General features: G+C 44.4%; 2 protein-coding genes across 2 annotated transcripts; both read right to left on the bottom strand.

Moving 5' to 3' along the window:
• Positions 1–1,035: 1,035 nt before the first annotated feature.
• On the bottom strand, positions 1,036–5,537 carry LOC137885234 (basement membrane-specific heparan sulfate proteoglycan core protein-like). Its single transcript, XM_068727414.1, has 8 exons — positions 5,434–5,537; positions 4,607–4,753; positions 4,380–4,514; positions 2,816–2,988; positions 2,543–2,729; positions 2,271–2,450; positions 1,918–2,184; positions 1,036–1,800 (listed from the first exon to the last, which is right to left on the bottom strand). The coding sequence occupies exons 1-8, from the start codon at positions 5,480–5,482 to the stop codon at positions 1,796–1,798; spliced, it is 1,143 nt and encodes a 380-aa protein (XP_068583515.1). The 5' UTR covers positions 5,483–5,537; the 3' UTR covers positions 1,036–1,795.
• Positions 5,538–6,765: 1,228 nt separating this feature from the next.
• On the bottom strand, positions 6,766–17,784 carry LOC137885226 (pre-B-cell leukemia transcription factor 1-like). The gene is made up of 8 exons (XM_068727403.1): positions 17,460–17,784; positions 16,066–16,139; positions 10,251–10,498; positions 9,853–10,043; positions 9,559–9,694; positions 9,279–9,435; positions 8,013–8,100; positions 6,766–7,470 (listed from the first exon to the last, which is right to left on the bottom strand). Exons 1-7 carry the CDS (start codon positions 17,642–17,644, stop codon positions 8,057–8,059), a joined length of 1,035 nt encoding a protein of 344 aa, XP_068583504.1. The 5' UTR covers positions 17,645–17,784; the 3' UTR covers positions 6,766–7,470; positions 8,013–8,056.

The raw sequence follows: 17,784 nt of genomic DNA, 5'->3' as shown, positions 1-17,784 counted from the left end.
AGCTTTGAAGGCGCTTGTAAAGATGGAGGGGAGGAATAGTGGAAAGGGTAAAGCATGTCTCTCCGTGGAGGCTGGGCGTTTTCGTGAGGGAGGGAGGGAGGCCGCAATCACAAACAGCAGATACAGGCTGCGTCCTGGCAGCAGCTTTGGAAATGGTAGCTCTCTTTTCCAACCTCCGGCCGCAGCCACAAACCCTAAACGTCAAGCTTACACCTCATTTAGTCGACGCGGCTTTAAATTGTCTCTGTCATCAACACAGCCGTCGTTGCGTCATTCTGATCAAACTGAACTTTGCCTGTTCAAGAGGAGTTTACAGTCCATATTTACTCAGAGAGCTGCAATGATCAGCCAAGTGCTTTTGCTTTTTATTTTTTTTATTTAGGGATTTGGAAAACAAAAGCTTGACTGTGCATTGCATCTGTTCCTCCAGTTGTTGAGGGTGTGAAGGCTCAAATTGCTCTTGGCCTGAAGGCAATGGGTGTGTGCTTTAAAGCTACATATTGCCACCATGTGGTTAAATAAATGACTTTATGAAGCTATGCTCAGATTAGACTCCAGTCATATAATCCATCAGATATAAAGGCATTAACATGGCAGAATTACAACAACGCTTATACAAAATGGGATTGTACGAACATTACTGGAGGCTGTGTTGCTGGATTTTGGAAAAAAAATGGCAAGAGAATGGCATTCTCCTTGAATGTTTCAAAATAATGTAACGCTGGTACAACACATATTAAGCCCCACATGCTAGAAAATAATGGCTGAAAACGTGAAAAGACTGAATTACGTAGTAGTTAATAATTGAGTCAGACTGGGGTTTTTTTATTCACCATTTTTGTGTTTCGGATTTTTTGGTCAGGCCTTAAATAATGGCTTGATGATACACTGGTGCCGTCCTGAGAATAACCCCTCCCTAGTGTAAAAACTATACTTTTTTTACCCGCCGTCACTTTACCGGCCCTTTCTGAGCCGAAGAATAAAGAATGAAAATTTTTAAAAATATGTGTTTTTAAAATAATTATACACTGCATCTTCAAAGTTTGTATTGTTCCTTTATTGACGGTTAGATAATTGCATTTGTCATTATATTAATATCCAAAATCTGAGAATAACAAAAAGCTGAAATGAAGTTCAGGCTCTTGACCAGTGAACGTCGAGATTTGTGTTTTGTCCGTCAGCGGACGCTCAGCCACCGAGGTCTCCTCAGCAAACACATCTATAAACACAATGTTAACTTCAGAGCTACATCGAATAACCAGGTACATTGAGTATTTTCATTTTGCACACACCTTTTTTTTTCATTGAATTAATGAAACTTCATGTGGTCTTTATTGTTTTGAATTTAACAGCATAATAAGCGCTTTTATATTAGATCAGGCTTTTCTTTGTTTCGTCGTCCCCTCAATTTTGGAAGTGCAAAGGTGTCGACTTATCAGATGACATGAAGGGAGGCAGACAGGGTGCAGAGGCATTCCACAAGTAGGAACTCCCACACACACACACACACACACACACTACGCTGTGACGTAAGTCCACCCTGAGATCCAGAGAAAAGCTATCCCAAGGGAGATATGCGGCAACAGTATCAGTTTTTTATAAAAGTACAAACTTAACCCACATTAACAGCCCCAAAAGTTGAAACAGCATTGATATATTTCACTTTCATACCTCAAAATATATGGATCTGCTCAATATAAAGTTCTATGTTTTGTCATTATTAGCTGTTACACTGTGTTGCAGAAGTTGTGCGTGCTGCATAGATGGTTTGTCAATCAGACAAGACCGCGTTGGATTAAGCTGTAAAAAGAAGCAAAAAGGGAAAAGACACAAAATTAGAAAGTAAAACAAAGACTAGAGAGTCAGATCAGTCATTTTGATGGACGTTGAATTGCCTCAACCCAAACACCAGCTCACCTTTTATGATGACTTTGGCCAGTGCCTCACTAGAGCCGATGTGGTTGGTGGCCACACATTTGTACGTCCCGCTGTCGCTCAGCTTAACGTGGCCGATGAGCAGCGTCCCATCCCTGGTGGTCTCGGCTCCCGGAGGCAGACTCACCCTGTCCCCCCGGCTCCACTCGAACTGAATGGGATGAGAGCCGTGGGCGAGGCACTGAACGCGCAGCGCGTCTCCGGGCCGGAGCCTCACCTGGTCGGGCAGGCAGGTGGCGTACGGAGGACCTGCACGAGGGAGGAAACATCACTTTTCACCGCGAGCAGCGACAATCTTCATGTACAGTTTTTAATTATCTGCATTGTCAACTCACTCTCCACCTCCATCTGCGTGTACGCTTCACTGTAGCCATGTATGTTGGTCGCGTTACAGATGTATTGTCCTGAATCTTGGCGCCCCACGCTGGTCAGTGTCAAAACTCCACCGACCATTGTGTGTTTCCACGGCAGCGGTGCTCGCAGCTTGGACCAGGTGATGACGGGAGGAGGGGAACCTGGAACGAGGGAGGGGGAAACGGAGAACTAAGTGAAGAATGAGAAGCGACAGCAGCACTGAGAGATGTTGACACGCACACAAACAGCCTACCACTGGCCTGACACTCCATTGTGATTGTATGTCCCTCCACCACTGTCATTTCTGTAGCGCCCACTGAAGCCTCCGGTGCTCCCGGCTGCCCCGCAATAATGATCTCAACTTTGACCTCGGCCACCCCCTCATTGTTTTCAGCCTGGCAAATATAAACTCCAGAGTCCTCTGGATGCAACGCAGCCCACTGAGAAAAGAGTTGGCGATTATGTTCTTTCTGTCATCTTTACATTGTGGGAATAAGAATGACTTGCGCATGTGTTCCTATCTCACCTGTATGGTGTTGACATCGTTTGTGTCCTTGGTAACCAGCTGCAGGGTGGAGCCTTGGCGTTTCCAGTTCACCTTGGGGCGTGGCCTGCCTGTGGCCCGACACTCCACTGAGACGGGGTCACCCATCCTGACTCGCAGGGGCCCTGCGGGTGTCAGCCGCACTTTAGGAGCATCTGACAAAGGACACACAGACACGAGTGACACAGTAAACCGGCAATAAGCGACTTGTGCGACCACAATACTTTGATATAAACGTTTAAGTTGGTATGGCAAACTTGTAAGCGGATCTGTTTTGACCTCATTCTGACGGTCGTAAATGATGAATGAATGATAGCCCTCTTTCCGCCTGCTCTTAAGACCTTATGCATGCTAGCTATGGTTCCATCGTTTTTGAGGTAATTGCAGTTTCTTTTAGATTATCCAGCGGTGAAACATAGTGCATAGTTTGGTACTTATTGTAGCCCTTATTGTGCCATATATCGCTGTTGGCAGCTGGTGGGGTTTAGCGCTGGGCCTGCTGGGTACATTGGTGCGGGACACTTTCTTTGTGTGTAGCCACATTTTGGTCTCTCTGCCATGATGTTTGTCTCACGCCGTACTGAGGTTCTCTTATTGGCTGACGTGGGGAGGCCATGTCATCAGCCGTCCTACGTCAGAGGTCCATCTCAGGCGCCAAACCGATACCTGAAGGTACTCCCGTTCAAATTGATTGTAGATTGTAGGTAGACAGTCCAGAGAAAGCGTTAAGTCGCTTCCGACTAGGGAAGGCTGGGGTTCATAAACAGCCGGGACTGCTGGGAATGCTGGCAGCAGCATCAGTGGAGATTCCATTTGGGCCAGCCGAGGGCGTGTCCCCATTACAGCGACGGTTCAACTCTTTTCATCTCAATCCAAGAAAGGACAGAAGGATGAGGCTGCTTTTGACATTCCTGCATGTTGGCTGTTTTTCTTCTCAGGGGAACCCCACTGGGGGACATCTCTCACAGGAGTTTATTAATCACAACAGATGCATAACCGACTGGGAGAGCGGGACAGTGAGGGGCCATGTGTCGAGCCCCCTTTTTGTCATCAGGACATTAAGATGCTCTTGAACATGTGCTTGAACTGAGGGGCCGTTCATCTCGCTCTTAAGGGCGTCACCAGTGTGTGCTTATGAGAACACGCAGTAGCTCTGCAGTGCACCATATGGATCACCAAGGTGGAACAAAGCTGCTATTTGGTCTCCAGGTTCACAGATCCACAGTTAAATTCACAAAATGTGTCTCAGAGCAACTTTAATATTTATGTGGAGTCGTGTTTCTGCCCATTTAGCAAATGTTAAGTCCAATATTCACTCACTTTTAGCTGTTTTAGGTTTTTGGTTTGTATCAATTCAAAGCTGAACGCTCCACTATGTTCACCAGCTACTGTTGTTAACTGAGTCTGAGTGCCGTTCGGTCTTTCTGAGCTTTCTCTCTGAAAACATCTGCCTGTTGCTACTGGAAAGGATGATATATGAGATCGGTGAGAGGTGAACCTGAGCAGGAAAAGTACGCGCTGAACTAAATATTGAACAGAAGCTCACGTTTGACGTTCAGCACAGCCGTGGCAGTGCCGCGGCCTCCAGAGTTTTCTGCCACGCAGCGGTACTGGCCCTGGTTTTCAGGTACAGCGTTGGCGACCGTCAGCACAGAGCCATCCGGGCCGGTCTTAACATTGTCTAGAAGGGGGAAAAAAAAAAAAGGAGACTGCAGTGAAAGTGCGCAGATGTTGATATTGTATGAACAAGGCTTACGTGTTGTTACTCCTGACCTGGTAGTGCTTGGTTGTTGGCTTTCTTCCACACCACTTGGATTGGCTGCGCACCTCTCCGCACCTGGCATCTAAAGCTGGCAGACTCCCCTTGGCGCACAGTAGCAGTACGGGGCTCCACTGAGACATCAGGAGCCTGACCAGCAACTGCACACAAAGAGATAACTAGTGACACACACACACACACACACACACACACACACACACACACACACACATGCAATGCAACTCTGCGAACCTTTAGACGAGTCTGGGTAAAATACAGTGTAAACACACACCACCCCAAAGCAAACACGCCGAGCAAATACACAGATTGAACAGAAGTGCTATTGATGACAAAGCAAAAAAAGCAAAAAGGCACAGAGATTAAATGAAAGACATTGTGTCAGAGAGGAATATTCTTTTATTTTGACTTTGCTAAAAATATCTGTATCACTATAATAAAGGGTTATTGTACCCAAATTACCAAAAACAATGGTAGCTATGCACTTTGTTTTTGTTTGATTTGCCCAGATGTTGAGATTTTTAACTTTGTTTTGATGCTCACAGTATTGAAAAAATGACCATTACTCTGGATAATCAACAGAACAGCTTCCGAAGGGACTATTTCTTAAATTGAAAGTTAGACTAGATTTGTGGATTATCCAAAGCAATCGGGACACCGTTTCCAAAAGGACAAGTTTATACATATGTTGTTTTATATTGCTGTGTGAGCAGCAGTTTGTGTGATGGTTTAAAAGTACAAGAAAAAATACACATCTCTACAGGCGTCAAAGCTAATTAGCAGAAAAGCTGCTATTCTGTTCAAAGTAAACCCGATTCATTACCTGAACACGAGAGAGCAAACAGGATCAGAACCCCGGGTGAGAAATCCATGATGAACGGAGAACAGTCCCACTTCGTCCCCTGTGGAAAATCTGTCTTTCACCGTTTCTCTGTCTCTTTTTCATACAGTCACTTTCAACCTTTAACCCCTAACTTACCATTTGCCCCTTCTCCTATTCAAATACTCGTCAACCCGTTCTAGTCAAGTATGAAGCGCTTCACTGCCATATTCTTACTTTGTTCTCATTGTTTGATTCCAAAATAATGCCTACAAATAACTCATGTTAGTGGTATTGCATGGACAGAGGTTGTAGGATATGTTCTGCTGATGAAAGCTTACAAAAGCTGGACACTAATTGTTAAGTAGTGTCAAACAGCAGTACATGGATACATTGATTTCATCACTTTAGGAGTATTATTCTGCTTTCCAAGAAAATGATTTCTCTCCACTGAGACACTGCATGTATCTGTATTGTGTTGACCAGTGAGCCAGCAGTGATAAGTGGCTGATGAAATACGATTCAAAGAACTCAAAGTACAACTGTCCTGTTTTTTTGTTACTGAATTTGGGATATTTGTGAGTAACACAGTAATAAAATAATGAAAAAACAATCTGGAAATATGTAGAGAACTAAAGTAACACACCAAAGAACCATCAGATATGATTGAAGAGAGCATGATCAGTAAAATTAATACTCAGTTTGTTTCACAGATTATTATATATATATATATATATTATATTATATGCAAGATTTGTAATCGTAATGTTTGAAGAATAAAAAGATGCAATAAAAAGTCAAATTAAGTAATCCAATCTGTTAAAGTAATGGAGTGAAGTGTAGTCTTAACTAATTAAATAACAGGCAACTAAGACTCATAATGAGGTAATAATTACGATATCATCCTATATGGACCTTGCATCCCGTCATCATAAATGTCATCATCACAAGTTATTGTAATAATTTGGATGAAAGCCCATCTGTTTATCAAGGCAGGTATAATATAAACAAGGCAGGTTCGGCAGGAAAAACAGTTGCTTCAGAATATCCAGAGGCTAAATATATGCAGTGGCACTATTCAACACTAGAGGGCACAGACAAGGAAAACACACTTGGTGTCATTGGTACAGTGTGACGTGAGGCTTCACACAACTTCAAGTGTGCACCTGAGAAAAACACACCGAACCTGATCTCCTACTGAACCTGATCTCCTGGGTTGAAGCCTCTTTGGTGCGGTTCCTTCAAAAAGCATTTAAGAAACATGATTATTACCCATTAAAGCAATATTGTATTTAAATTCAGTTAAATGGCAACAAACTCAAACCAGTTCTCGTCTGAAGCAAAGAAAAATTTAATAAGTGACAATGTTTTTATTCATTTTTGGTCATTTCTGCCATTTATGATGTTTTTGTTGTACTCTATCAATGCATTTTCTTGGTGACATTTTTCTTAAAAAACTTCAAAGAAAAAAATACATCAGAAAATTGTCAACATCTAAAAATGACTTCATGCTTTCTTTTTGTCTTTTTTTGTCTTATTTTAAATTCTTTGAAATAAAACGATGAAGCTGGTTCAAGGCGACACACAGGCCCTAAACCTCCATACAGTTTATGATTCACTGAAGGTGAAGTAGTACATTAAAAAAAGTTCTTTTCAGCATTTATTTATCTTTTTAAAAAATAACAGAAGAAAAAATGGTGTGAGTAATAGCAAAAACGAAAAAAAGAAAGAAAGAAAAAAAAAAGGTGTCAACACATTCGTAAAGTGGAAGGATTAAAAAAAAAAAAAGAACTTTGAGAGATGTTAGAAAACGATCAGCATCACAAAGCAAAACAGAACAGTTGCAGAGTTTTGGTAATGCTCTGTTCCAGGCTTGGCTGGACGTCAACCTACAGTCTGGGTGGTGTTAGTCTGAGGAGCAGGGTGGGGGTGGGGGGTGGGGGGGCATCAGCTGGAGGTGACGTAGTGTTTGCTCCCTGGTGCTCTGGGTGGGGAGAGATGGGAAGAGGAATCACCACTGTGGTGCCAGCCGTCATCACCCTGCCGAGAAACAGACATTCAGAGCAGGATGTAAACGAAAACACACGTACCGGTAGATCCACTGACACTGTCAACACATCACTTTGTGAAGTTCAGTCATGTTTACAAGTTTTGTTACAGACATTCTTCACTTCTACATTCGCTTAGTCAATCTGACTATTCACAGAGTTCTACAGGATCCTGATTTCTGAGTTGCCATCTAAATAAATACATGTTTTATTAAATTAGGATGATGCAAATCTGGCCCAGTTACCAACAATAACCAAAAAACTCACCAACCAACAACTACAAAGAAAGGCGCACAGTCAATACCCTTTTAGCATCACGACATTTTAGTGTGAAATGTTTCCTTTAACGCATAAAAACAATCTTGAGTCCCGTTTCGGTCGGCGATGTCGTCATGTGTACAGGGACCGCATCGATAGGGTCCGCAAAACGTGTCACACCACACCACGTGCTAACACGGGGAAAGGCTGTTACCATGACTACTCAGTTGGAGAGTGTGTAACTATAGCAACAGCGGTGTAACCATGGCTACTCACACGGACACAGAGAGGAAGGAAGAAGAGTTCCTCCGGGCAAGTCCTCACAACCTCCCATCAGGAGTGTAACACTGGGCTGGGTATCCTCCTGTTGGCACACAGTTAGCACACGTTTGAACACTTCTGTCTGTAGTCAGAGGTGAGCTAGGCGCTCCGCCCATGGACTAGCCACGCATTTCATTTTTTCAAATACACACCCAGTGGTCGTCCACGTAATATACACCTGATATGGAGAGGCCTTTGCAGAGTGACAGTTTAATGAGGGCTGAATCTTAGGCCATGTCCACACTACTCAAAACGGAGGAGTTTGAAAACGCTCCAGAGGACGGATGAGTTTGAAAAATGCCGGAGTTGCTTTGTGGCGTTCGGTACTTGATTGGTTGTTAGCAGTCACGACGTGTCCTTCCCTGATTGGTCACGCCCCTATCACGTGACCCTTTCCCGGAAGATCACAAACAACAACAGTCTTGATTACCGATCGACTACCAGGTTAATTTAACATGGGCAACTGATTACAGGTGTTGCTGACCTTGTTGTCTTTACTAGCAGCTGTTGTTCAGTTAAAGTCTGCATTTTGGTGGGGGAAGCAGCTGTTATAGGAGCGATCGGTGAGCGGAGTGTCCATTAATGGGCTCATAATCTAGTACACCATTATGTGTAAGTCTTGACTTTAAAGTAAATTTGATGTGAGAGAGAGAGATGAAGTCTGAAAAATAAAACTTCTACAACTTTCCACGAAATGTGTCTGTTTGAGTTTATAGAGGAAGATCTTAAGTATCAAACGCGACCTTTCATTATTAAAGACTACTTTATTACTCTGTCGTATTTCTTTTAACTAAGCAACCAATCTACTTCCTGTTTACACCGGCACCCACCCGCATGCCCAGTGTACGTGAAGAGTCACGTGACATTCGTTTTCAGGCGTTGTAGTGTGGCTGTAGCCTTACAGTCACGTCATGAATTCAAACTGCTACCTTGTTTTGATCATATTTCGCTAACTTGTATTTTTATTTTATAAATAAGACACTGTTCCTCATTTAGTGTAACGCTTTTTTCTTCCACATTCAGGGCTACGGTGTTTTTATTCGGGCTTCTCTGAGGCTTTTGATATCTTTTCCTGGCGTCGTGTTTGGTTCTTTGATATTTTTTTTTACCCGGGTCGCAGAGCAAAATGTGAGTCAGTAGATCTTCAGAGTACTTTCCATAAAGTCACCTTCTCCTTGTTTTAATCCCGTGACGGGAATCGGAGGTGTGTTTGTTGTGTACCTGAGTTTGGCGTGGCGGGGGAGTTGGCTTGGCTTGCCTGTGAAGATACACTGGCAGCGTCCACGGCTGTCTTCACAGCATACCGGTTAGCTTCCTCCTGCAATTTTGCGACGTTCCTCTTATACCGAATCCTCTTGTTTCCAAACCAGTTCGCCACCTGAGAGAGTTTCAGAGGGAAAAAACAAAGTCAAAACCACATATATCTATACAGTATGTGTTCTTCATCAACTTCTTCATGTTCCCCTTTTTTTTCCCCCCAGTGTGTCTTTGACGGCCTGACCTGAGAAACAGTGATGGAACACTTCCTGGCCAGGTCCTCCTTGGCCTCCTCGCTGGGGTAGGGGTTTGCCAGATGAGAGTAAAAATATGTATTCAAAATCTCTGCTGCCTGCTTGCTGAAGTTTCTTCGTTTCCGCCTGCCAGAAAAAGTGCAATTGCAACGATTAACAGTCAGCGAACATTCCATCTTTTAACCTTGTTGGAAGTTCACCGTCGCACCCCGGAAGACTAAAGTTGAGAAGAGGCGGGAAAATAAACAAATAAAAGCGCAAAACAATAATAAAAAAAACCCCACCTGGCATCCAGGAACCTGGAGCGAAGGATCATGACAGCTTCACATGTGCTCTGCTTTAACTGCATCTGGATAGTGCTGAACTTGCGGTGGATGATTCCCACCATTCGCTCTATCTCTTTGGGTGAGATGGGCCGCGTACGGGACTGCTCCCTCAGCAGGTTCATCACGTGGTCGGTGAACTCGTTGCATGCCTGCATGGGAGGAGGAGGAGGAGCCGGGGGGGAGTAGGTCAGGAATGAAGGTGAGAGAGAGAGGGACAAAGAAAGAATTCAACAAACATTAGATGTTGTCTTCCACTCACTGCACTTCAGTCAAAAACCCTGGTGGGATCTATATAACGTCCAAAAACATTATCCTTCAGTCGTGTGACATGCGTGTCGTGATGAAAAGTCCCACACCTGTTGGTATTTCTCCAGCTCAGCGTGGTACATCCGTCGTATCTGAGCGAGCTTCTCTTTGTACTCGCTGTGTTCTACGTTCCCCCCCTCACCAGGCGACCCCCCGGCTGCGGCGGCGACCACAGCCGCCGCTGCAGAGGCCCCGCCCCTCTCCGGACCGGCGACCCCCTCCGCTAACAGCATGTTGTCCAGTCGCATGATCTGAGGGTCGGGGCCGTCTTCTTCTTGGATGCCTCGGATACTCAGGGCTGTGGGTGGTGGTGGTGGTGGTGGTGGTGGTGGGGGGGGGGGGGGGGGGGGGGGGGGATAGAGACACACAAACACACATCAGAGGTCATTTTCTATTCATCACAATACTGCCCTGCTGCTGTTTGTGAATCCTGCTCGTGTGACACAGACATGTTCATTCTGAATTTATGGCGCAGGTGTGTAGAACTAGAAAAACAGGATTCACACTCGTGAGTTAGAACAACGGCATGAGGAGGAGACTTAAGGCATTAAGTCGACGCTTTAAGCTGCTTCCTAATATCGTTTCCTTCTGCTTCCCCTGTTGTAATTATTTGATTGAATAAATGCTGCGCTACGATTTGAAGCGCATACATTGTCATGCTGCGAGCCCAATCTGTGATAAAGAGAAGAATGATAGGAAACGTAGTTTGGTGCGCCCATTGAAGATATTAAAATGAAAAACACCAATTTGTGTATAACTCGATGGGGTTTTGTGTCTTCCGGCACAGTTAGGGTTCCCTTCCCAGCCAGCAGAGAGCACTATCTCACAATATAAGATCCAGAACAAACATAACGTCCACACTATAGTCAGATTCTTTCTGCTCCATCAGTAGGATGTCCTCAGACAAGAAGTTGCAAAGTCCTTTTCTCTCAGAAATATCAAGAACTATCCGCTAGGTGCTGAAGAAATCTCCACTGTCCTAGAGCCCTGGTTTTGGCCCGGGCTCTAACTAGACGGTGGTAATGAAAGTGAAACATTACAAACAAAATAAAAAAGTAATATGTTTTCTCTCATCAAATCAAATATACAGCACAAACAGCACCAGTTGGAACTTCAGAAAACTTCAGGGAAACTGTTATTTAATAGCCCGGAAAGAGCTGACACAATATAACACCGGATGACAGAGGAAGCCTCAGTCGTAGCTTTGTTAGTTCGAGGCGGCGAGGAGATCAAGTGTCTGGGGCAGACTGGAGAGAGAGAGAGAGAGAGAGAGAGAGAGAGAGAGAGAGAGAGAGAGAGAGAGAGAGAGAGAGAGAGAGAGAGAGGGGAAGGGAGACACAGACAACAAAAAACACTGCCAGGAGGGAGGTTTACGTAAAGAAATACTGGCTGTTGCTATGGTAGTGATGCCAGCTTTCCTTGGCATCCTCATGCCCAAAGAAAAACAGCCACACACACACACACACACACACACACACACACACACACACACACAGCTGTTAATTAACGCCAGCTCTTAAGGAGCGACTAAAGACCCAGTGAAAAATTAAGGCTCATTTGAGAGGTCGTTAATTTGCACAGCTATGCAAATTAGGTGGCAATTACAAGGTAGTTCCAGAGATCACATTCATAATCCCGCAACGAGGGCAATGACAGCCTCCGCATCTGGCAAACAGCATCCAGACACACACACACACACACACACACACACACACATACACACATCTAAAGACACTAGCAGTCGGTGATGGCCTCCAATTATTTCAGACACACTAGCAATTTCCAAAACCATGTTACAGTCCAGTAATACAGTTTAATATGTGAAATATGTCCGTAATATTACAACCACATGTGAGCACACCGCACCCGAACATACTAATGTGCCAGATTAACCAGATTACAATGTAATCCCACCGCTCTCAAAAGGTGCCGCATGCTCCTGCAGCCTGAGCGAGTGTCTTCATCGGATACAGATCACCGGCTGCGTAGACGTCCAAAGAGGGACGACTAGCAGTTTACAGAGGAGCACTTCTCACCACCTGAATCCTGCTTCCTTCATTCAAACGTCCAACCTCCCAGCCGCTCTACACTACGTGTGTAAAGAGGGAAATCAGAGAGAAATGCTCCTTTATTGTAACGTCGAGTTTATCCGGCGTACCAAGCGTTGTTTCTTATATATCAGCGTAGAGGACAGACGACATGTTTATTACTTATTTATAACACTTGTTTTCGATACATTGTGTTTTTACTGTGTGTCTTGTTTGCACTATCCACTGTGCTGCTGTAATCCTGTTAATGTCCCCGCGCCGCGGGACTAATAAAGGATTATCTTATCTTATCTTAAATATTGGAAACGCCCCTCAGTAAAACGCAATGAAATTCAACAGCGCCGAGCTGCAGCCAACAAAATGAGCATTTAGTTTAATCCACAACTCTCTGAAATATTCTCCGAGTATTACGACGCGTATTTATTACAGGACCGCCGTGTTAGACCGCGTTAGTTTTAGTTTGCCGTGCCGAATGAACTGGCAACTGAGTGGATACGAAAAGAGTAAAAGCGCAAAAGACAAGCGGCAGAAAAACAAAGACATGTATATTGAAATGCGGCCGGGGTCCCATTACTGTTAATTACATATTAATTAGTCCAGAGTTTGGGCCAGCTTGCCCGTTAACTCTGTCGAGTGTACAAACACTAACACTAACACACACACACACACACACACACACACACACACACACACACACAGTAGGCGGGATGAAGAGATGAGCGGCGGCCCATGACGCTTCGAGGAACAGAGCGAGTAAATCCAGCTTTGTGAGCCCAGTCGGGGCCGTGGGTGGCAAACTGTCCCCCACTGAGAATCTGTTTGTAGTGAAGGCTGACAGGACTCCGGGGTCTGGAGATTATCAACTGTCTGCCATAGCATGAAACACAACCATTACTGCCTCTCCCTACAACTCATCCATCAATCTGTCCCTCCCTCGCTCTTGTCAGTTCTTCTGTTTTCTTTACTTTGCCTCGGCCCTATTTTTGTGCGCTGTAATCCTCTCAAAAAAAATTCCCAGAAAAGCAAGGGTTGCTTTAAAAAAAAGAATAAATAAGAGTATTGGGAATAGTAGGAAAGGAAGGGGAGGGGGGGGGGGGGGGGGGACATAGGACAACGGAGAAGTAAGCAAATGTAGCCAAAGGAGGAAGCGAGGGAACGTATATCTTAAGACAACAGCAGTGTGCTTTGTCGCTGTCGTGTGAGGAGTTATTTTTAATGCTTCTAACTTGGGATGGAGAAGAACGAAGCACTGACAGCAGCAATAGGGAGGCAGACAAAGAGAGGGAGGAGCAATACATGTTCTAAACTTCCATAATAATCTAGATATGGAGATTGCCTTGGAAGCCCGGAAAACCACTTGGAGATCAATTGTGTGTTCAGAGGTATGTTTCCATAAGATCAGTTACTGAGCATAAGGTTATTGTTCAAATCAGTGTGAAGAAGCGACAACAACACCGATGGAAAGCAGGAACTCCGGTGTCGTTTTGTAGGCATCGTGATACGGATCAATGGGTCCAAAACACATTTGGCCATTCATACCAGATTATCGCTTTAGGCTAAATATGGGTCCTCTCCATACACAATCACAAGCCTGGGTTCTTAACTACGTGTATAATAGCTTTATGGAACTGTGTGTGTGTGTCAATGGCTGGTTATTAAAAGCGGCCCCCTAGGTGTTGATTTTCAAGTAAAATGGTGCATAATATTATGATGACTTCTTTACCAGAAGTGTTAGAAGTTGACGCAATAACAACTGTGAGGCTGTGGAATATGGCCTTTATTAACTATGTTTTTATTGCAGTTGTGTTTGTTATTTTGTTTTGCATGTAGTTATAATTATTACGGTTGAACTGTGTCATGCAGTTGCTTGGTTTGTGTAGAATTGTAGCTTGTATTTCCTGTTTGACTCGGACTTGGCCACAGCCAGCAGCTTAATTGAACACACCTGTGGAGGCAGTTAAGGGGGGGGGCGGGGGGCGCGCGCGCGGAACTGCTCGCCAAAACGGAGCGATGGGGGGGAAAGAACTGAAGAGACACTGAAGCGAGCAGACGAAAACCGCAGAGCCCAACTTTGGTGGCGGTCCAAAGAACCGGGGCCACAAGCTGTAGGCCTAGTCACCCGGGAGAGCTCTGCACGACTGGGACAAGTTGTCCAGACAGAGTGGGAGGACGGCTCGAGTGAGCGGGTGAGAGAGATCTAGTGCGGGGCTCCCCGACTCACGGCTCTTCTCCTATTTCTTCCAGGCGACGTCAGCGGCGCGTGGGCGTAACGCAGCGGCGGAGAGGACCTCGCTAAGCTAGCGGCTAGCATACAAAGCTGGAGGTGGTCTTTAGAGCGGCCTAGTGGCTGGACAAAGAAACGCGGCGGTGGACCGCAAAGTAAACTGTCGTAAAGACGAGAGGACTTAGTTTTAGCTTGTGTTTATTGGACTTGTATTGATCTTTTTTTCCCCCCTTTTTTTGTTTAATCTTGTTCACATGTAGTCATTTTTACAGAAGGCCTTATTTTTTAGCTGAAAAGACCAAAAAAGTAGTGCCTAGCAAATTCACTATTTACCTCTGTTTGAGTAACTTTAGTTACACTTCATGGCCGTTACGGGACCTTTCTGAGCCTTTTTATTTTTTTTAAATGTGTCTGGTAGGAACAGATGGACTTGGGGCTGAGTGCTCCAGAGAGCACTGAGACTGAAACATTGCTAGTTTTACGTTTTCATGGGATTTATTGACACTGGGAAAAAAGCTAATAATAATAACACCAGCCGCATCCTTTTGATCCTCTTATCAGTTAAGCGGTACGGCTGAGCGGAGTAGCAGTGAGCACTCACTGAACTCGATGCATTAAACCCAGATCGGAGCACATTACTCGTGATGACCCGTTGACACCAAAAAACGCAAAGATCATCTCTTTCCGAGTCAATATACAGTGTGAGGAATATACAACGGAGGCTGTCAGCGTGTGAAACATCTGAATGACAGCGAGTAGGCGAGACAACTACAGTAGTTGCCTTGGAAACTCTGCATCCCTCCTGCTGCCAACCTCAGGGTTCCCGTTTACACACTGAGTGAATGAAATGAGGTAATAACAAGGGCTCCGTGTCGCTCACACTTCTGTCTGCTCCGTGTCTGGAAGGAGTTCTCCACTCTAAACACAAGTTAAGATGATTTTTCCACCAGCTAAAACACAAACGCGGGCCCAAAATGAAGTGCCTGCATCAGTGGTGTGGTCAGGATCAAACATTTAAGGTGTAACATAATTGTAACAATCATCTCATTTCTCGGGTCTAAAGCGTCTGTTGGTAGAGACGCTCCACCTTTTTTTTTTTTTTTGGTAGTGCTGGTAGAGGAGCGCATCCATCAGAAGATGAGTTTTAGAAAAATGTCAACAACAAAGTGAAGACAGAGGGTGTGACACACCGAGCACAAGAGGAAGGAAGTGAGACAATATATTTGAGAACATCTAGCGGTAGATGAAGGATGGCTGGAAAAAAAAAAAACAGGCTGGACAATATTCTTATGTCTTTCTGTCTCCGATGCGTCTGTCTCTTTATCCTGGTGTTCTCAATTTGATCAAAAGAATGATGAACGTAAGCCTGAATTTCAAAATAATGGTCGTGGACTGTAGGCTTAAACCTCCGCTACAATCACGGATGCGCTGAAAGAGTAAAAGATGTGCATTCTTATCAGCATTAAAGCCGTTTTCTGTACTGGCTGATGTGTGTGTGTGTGTGTGTGTGTGTGTGTGTGTGTGTGTGTGTGTGTGTGTGGGGGGGGGGGGGGGGGGGGGGGGGGGGGGGACAAGACCAAATGGACAACTCACCTGTCCTTTCTTTGATCTCACACAGGACGCTGAAGAGAGCGGGCTTCATTCTGTGGCAGTTTAAAGCGTGTTTCCTTTTATGGAAAATGAAAGACACAAGAGACGGAGAATGTAAATTATAAGCCATTCTGTTGGTTACAGGCACTGACATCCACCAACAATAGATCATGTAGACACGTTGCAAGTCAGTGCCGAACAGACTGGATTCAGATGAGTGAGTGTGCAACCAGACCTGTTCAAGCCCTTGACTGAAAACAGGCCTGAGCACATAGTTGTCTAATTCACCTGGACTTGCTCACCTTAGTGAAGACAGACAAGAGAAGAGAAGAGAAGAGATTGACGGCACAATCGTGCAGAAACTCTTGAGAGCTTAAAATGGAACAAGGCTGCGTATTTTGGCACAGATATAATAGCGCAAACAATCAATATTGCAATATAACGTCACACTACGGTAGAATGTTGATACTCTGACACCAGTTTGGTGACACTATTCCTATTACACTACTGTGGCATACATAGGTTATTGCTTTCCTGCAAACATCTGATGTGAAATGTGCCGTTTTCTGGCCGGTTGTTTGACTATTTGAGTTTGCACATCCTGTCACATGTCCATGTTGTTATAACACTCTGAGTGTCATACTTAAGGCAGTTCTTAAGACATGATTTGATTTCTGCTTTGTAAAAAAAAAAAAAAAAAAAATTAAATCTACATCACAAGATGAAGTCAAAAGACAAGAGAAAGACAATACATTACAGAAATAATAAGTAGCATGCTATGAATGAAGGGTTTTTAGCTGCACATATTATGTGAATAGATTAGTTGTTTTTTACTGTATATATATATATATATATATATATATATATATATATATATATATATAGTGTATCGCAGTATTTCCTGTGTGTTGAGACACTATTTTGAGCACACTACCGTGATTGCATTGTGAGTCGGGTGATTATGATTCAAATTAACACAATATTAATAAGGATACTCCCCCCCCCCCCAATCAGTGTGTATAACAATGTTATAAATGCATCTACAATAACCAAACTGCATTCTACTGTTAAACTTAACTTGAAACCAAAAAGTCTCCACGTGTACAACTGAGTTTGTTATTTGTAATTAGCGGTAATCTATCGCGATAAGATTTTTTGCATTATTAAGAGTAACTTTGTGATGTCACGCCCCAGAGGGGAGTGCTGTTGATAAGACCTGTGGGGGTGAAAGGTGGTGATACACAGCTGGAGAGGAGGGCACAAAAACCCCACCAGCATTCTGTAAGTTGGGGGTGTTATTACAGTGTGTTACAATGTCTGTGCCCCCCCCCCCCTATGTGCAGACCCAAATCCAACTCTTAAACATTCTATCAGGTCTCATCTGCTCACGGCATTACCTGGCCTGGGCCTCATCCAGACTCTCGTCCGTGATGACCATGATCTGCTGGAGGATGTCACCGATGTCCTGCTGCGGCTGGCCCATGTTGTGATGTTTCCTTATGTTGTCAGGATCACCCACGTCCTCGTGAGGCATTCCAGTTAGTCCAATATGACCCAACATCATGCGGGCCTGCTCGTCCATACCTACAGTGTGGCTCTTATTGTGGAGAGAGAGAGAGAGAGAGAGAGAGAGAGAGAGAGAGAGAGAGAGAGAGCGAGAGAGAGAGATGGGAGGAGGAGGAGGATCACTACAAAAAGGGGTTTCCTTCTCCAACTTTCAGC

Source organism: Cebidichthys violaceus, unplaced genomic scaffold (genome assembly GCF_023349555.1).
Source record: "Cebidichthys violaceus isolate CVI_PGR_0920_01 unplaced genomic scaffold, fCebVio1.0.p SCAF_4, whole genome shotgun sequence".
Taxonomy (NCBI): Eukaryota; Metazoa; Chordata; class Actinopteri; order Perciformes; family Stichaeidae; genus Cebidichthys; species Cebidichthys violaceus.
The sequence above is the reverse complement of the archived record's forward strand: the minus strand, read 5'-3'. Positions and strand labels throughout refer to the sequence as shown.

Excerpts from the sequence above, each read along its gene's own strand:
- LOC137885226 (XM_068727403.1), bottom strand. The coding sequence starts at position 17,644 with ATGGACGAGCAGGCCCGCATGATGTTGGGTCATATTGGACTAACTGGA. Across the intron at positions 16,140-17,459 it reads CTGGATGAGGCCCAGGCCAG|GAAACACGCTTTAAACTGCC; the intron begins GTAATGCCGTGA and ends TTTCCATAAAAG. Across the intron at positions 10,044-10,250 it reads AGCTGGAGAAATACCAACAG|GCATGCAACGAGTTCACCGA; the intron begins GTGTGGGACTTT and ends CCTCCCATGCAG.
- LOC137885234 (XM_068727414.1), bottom strand. The coding sequence starts at position 5,482 with ATGGATTTCTCACCCGGGGTTCTGATCCTGTTTGCTCTCTCGTGTTCA. Across the intron at positions 4,754-5,433 it reads GTTTGCTCTCTCGTGTTCAG|TTGCTGGTCAGGCTCCTGAT; the intron begins GTAATGAATCGG and ends CTTTGTGTGCAG. Across the intron at positions 2,730-2,815 it reads ACGATGTCAACACCATACAG|TGGGCTGCGTTGCATCCAGA; the intron begins GTGAGATAGGAA and ends CTCTTTTCTCAG.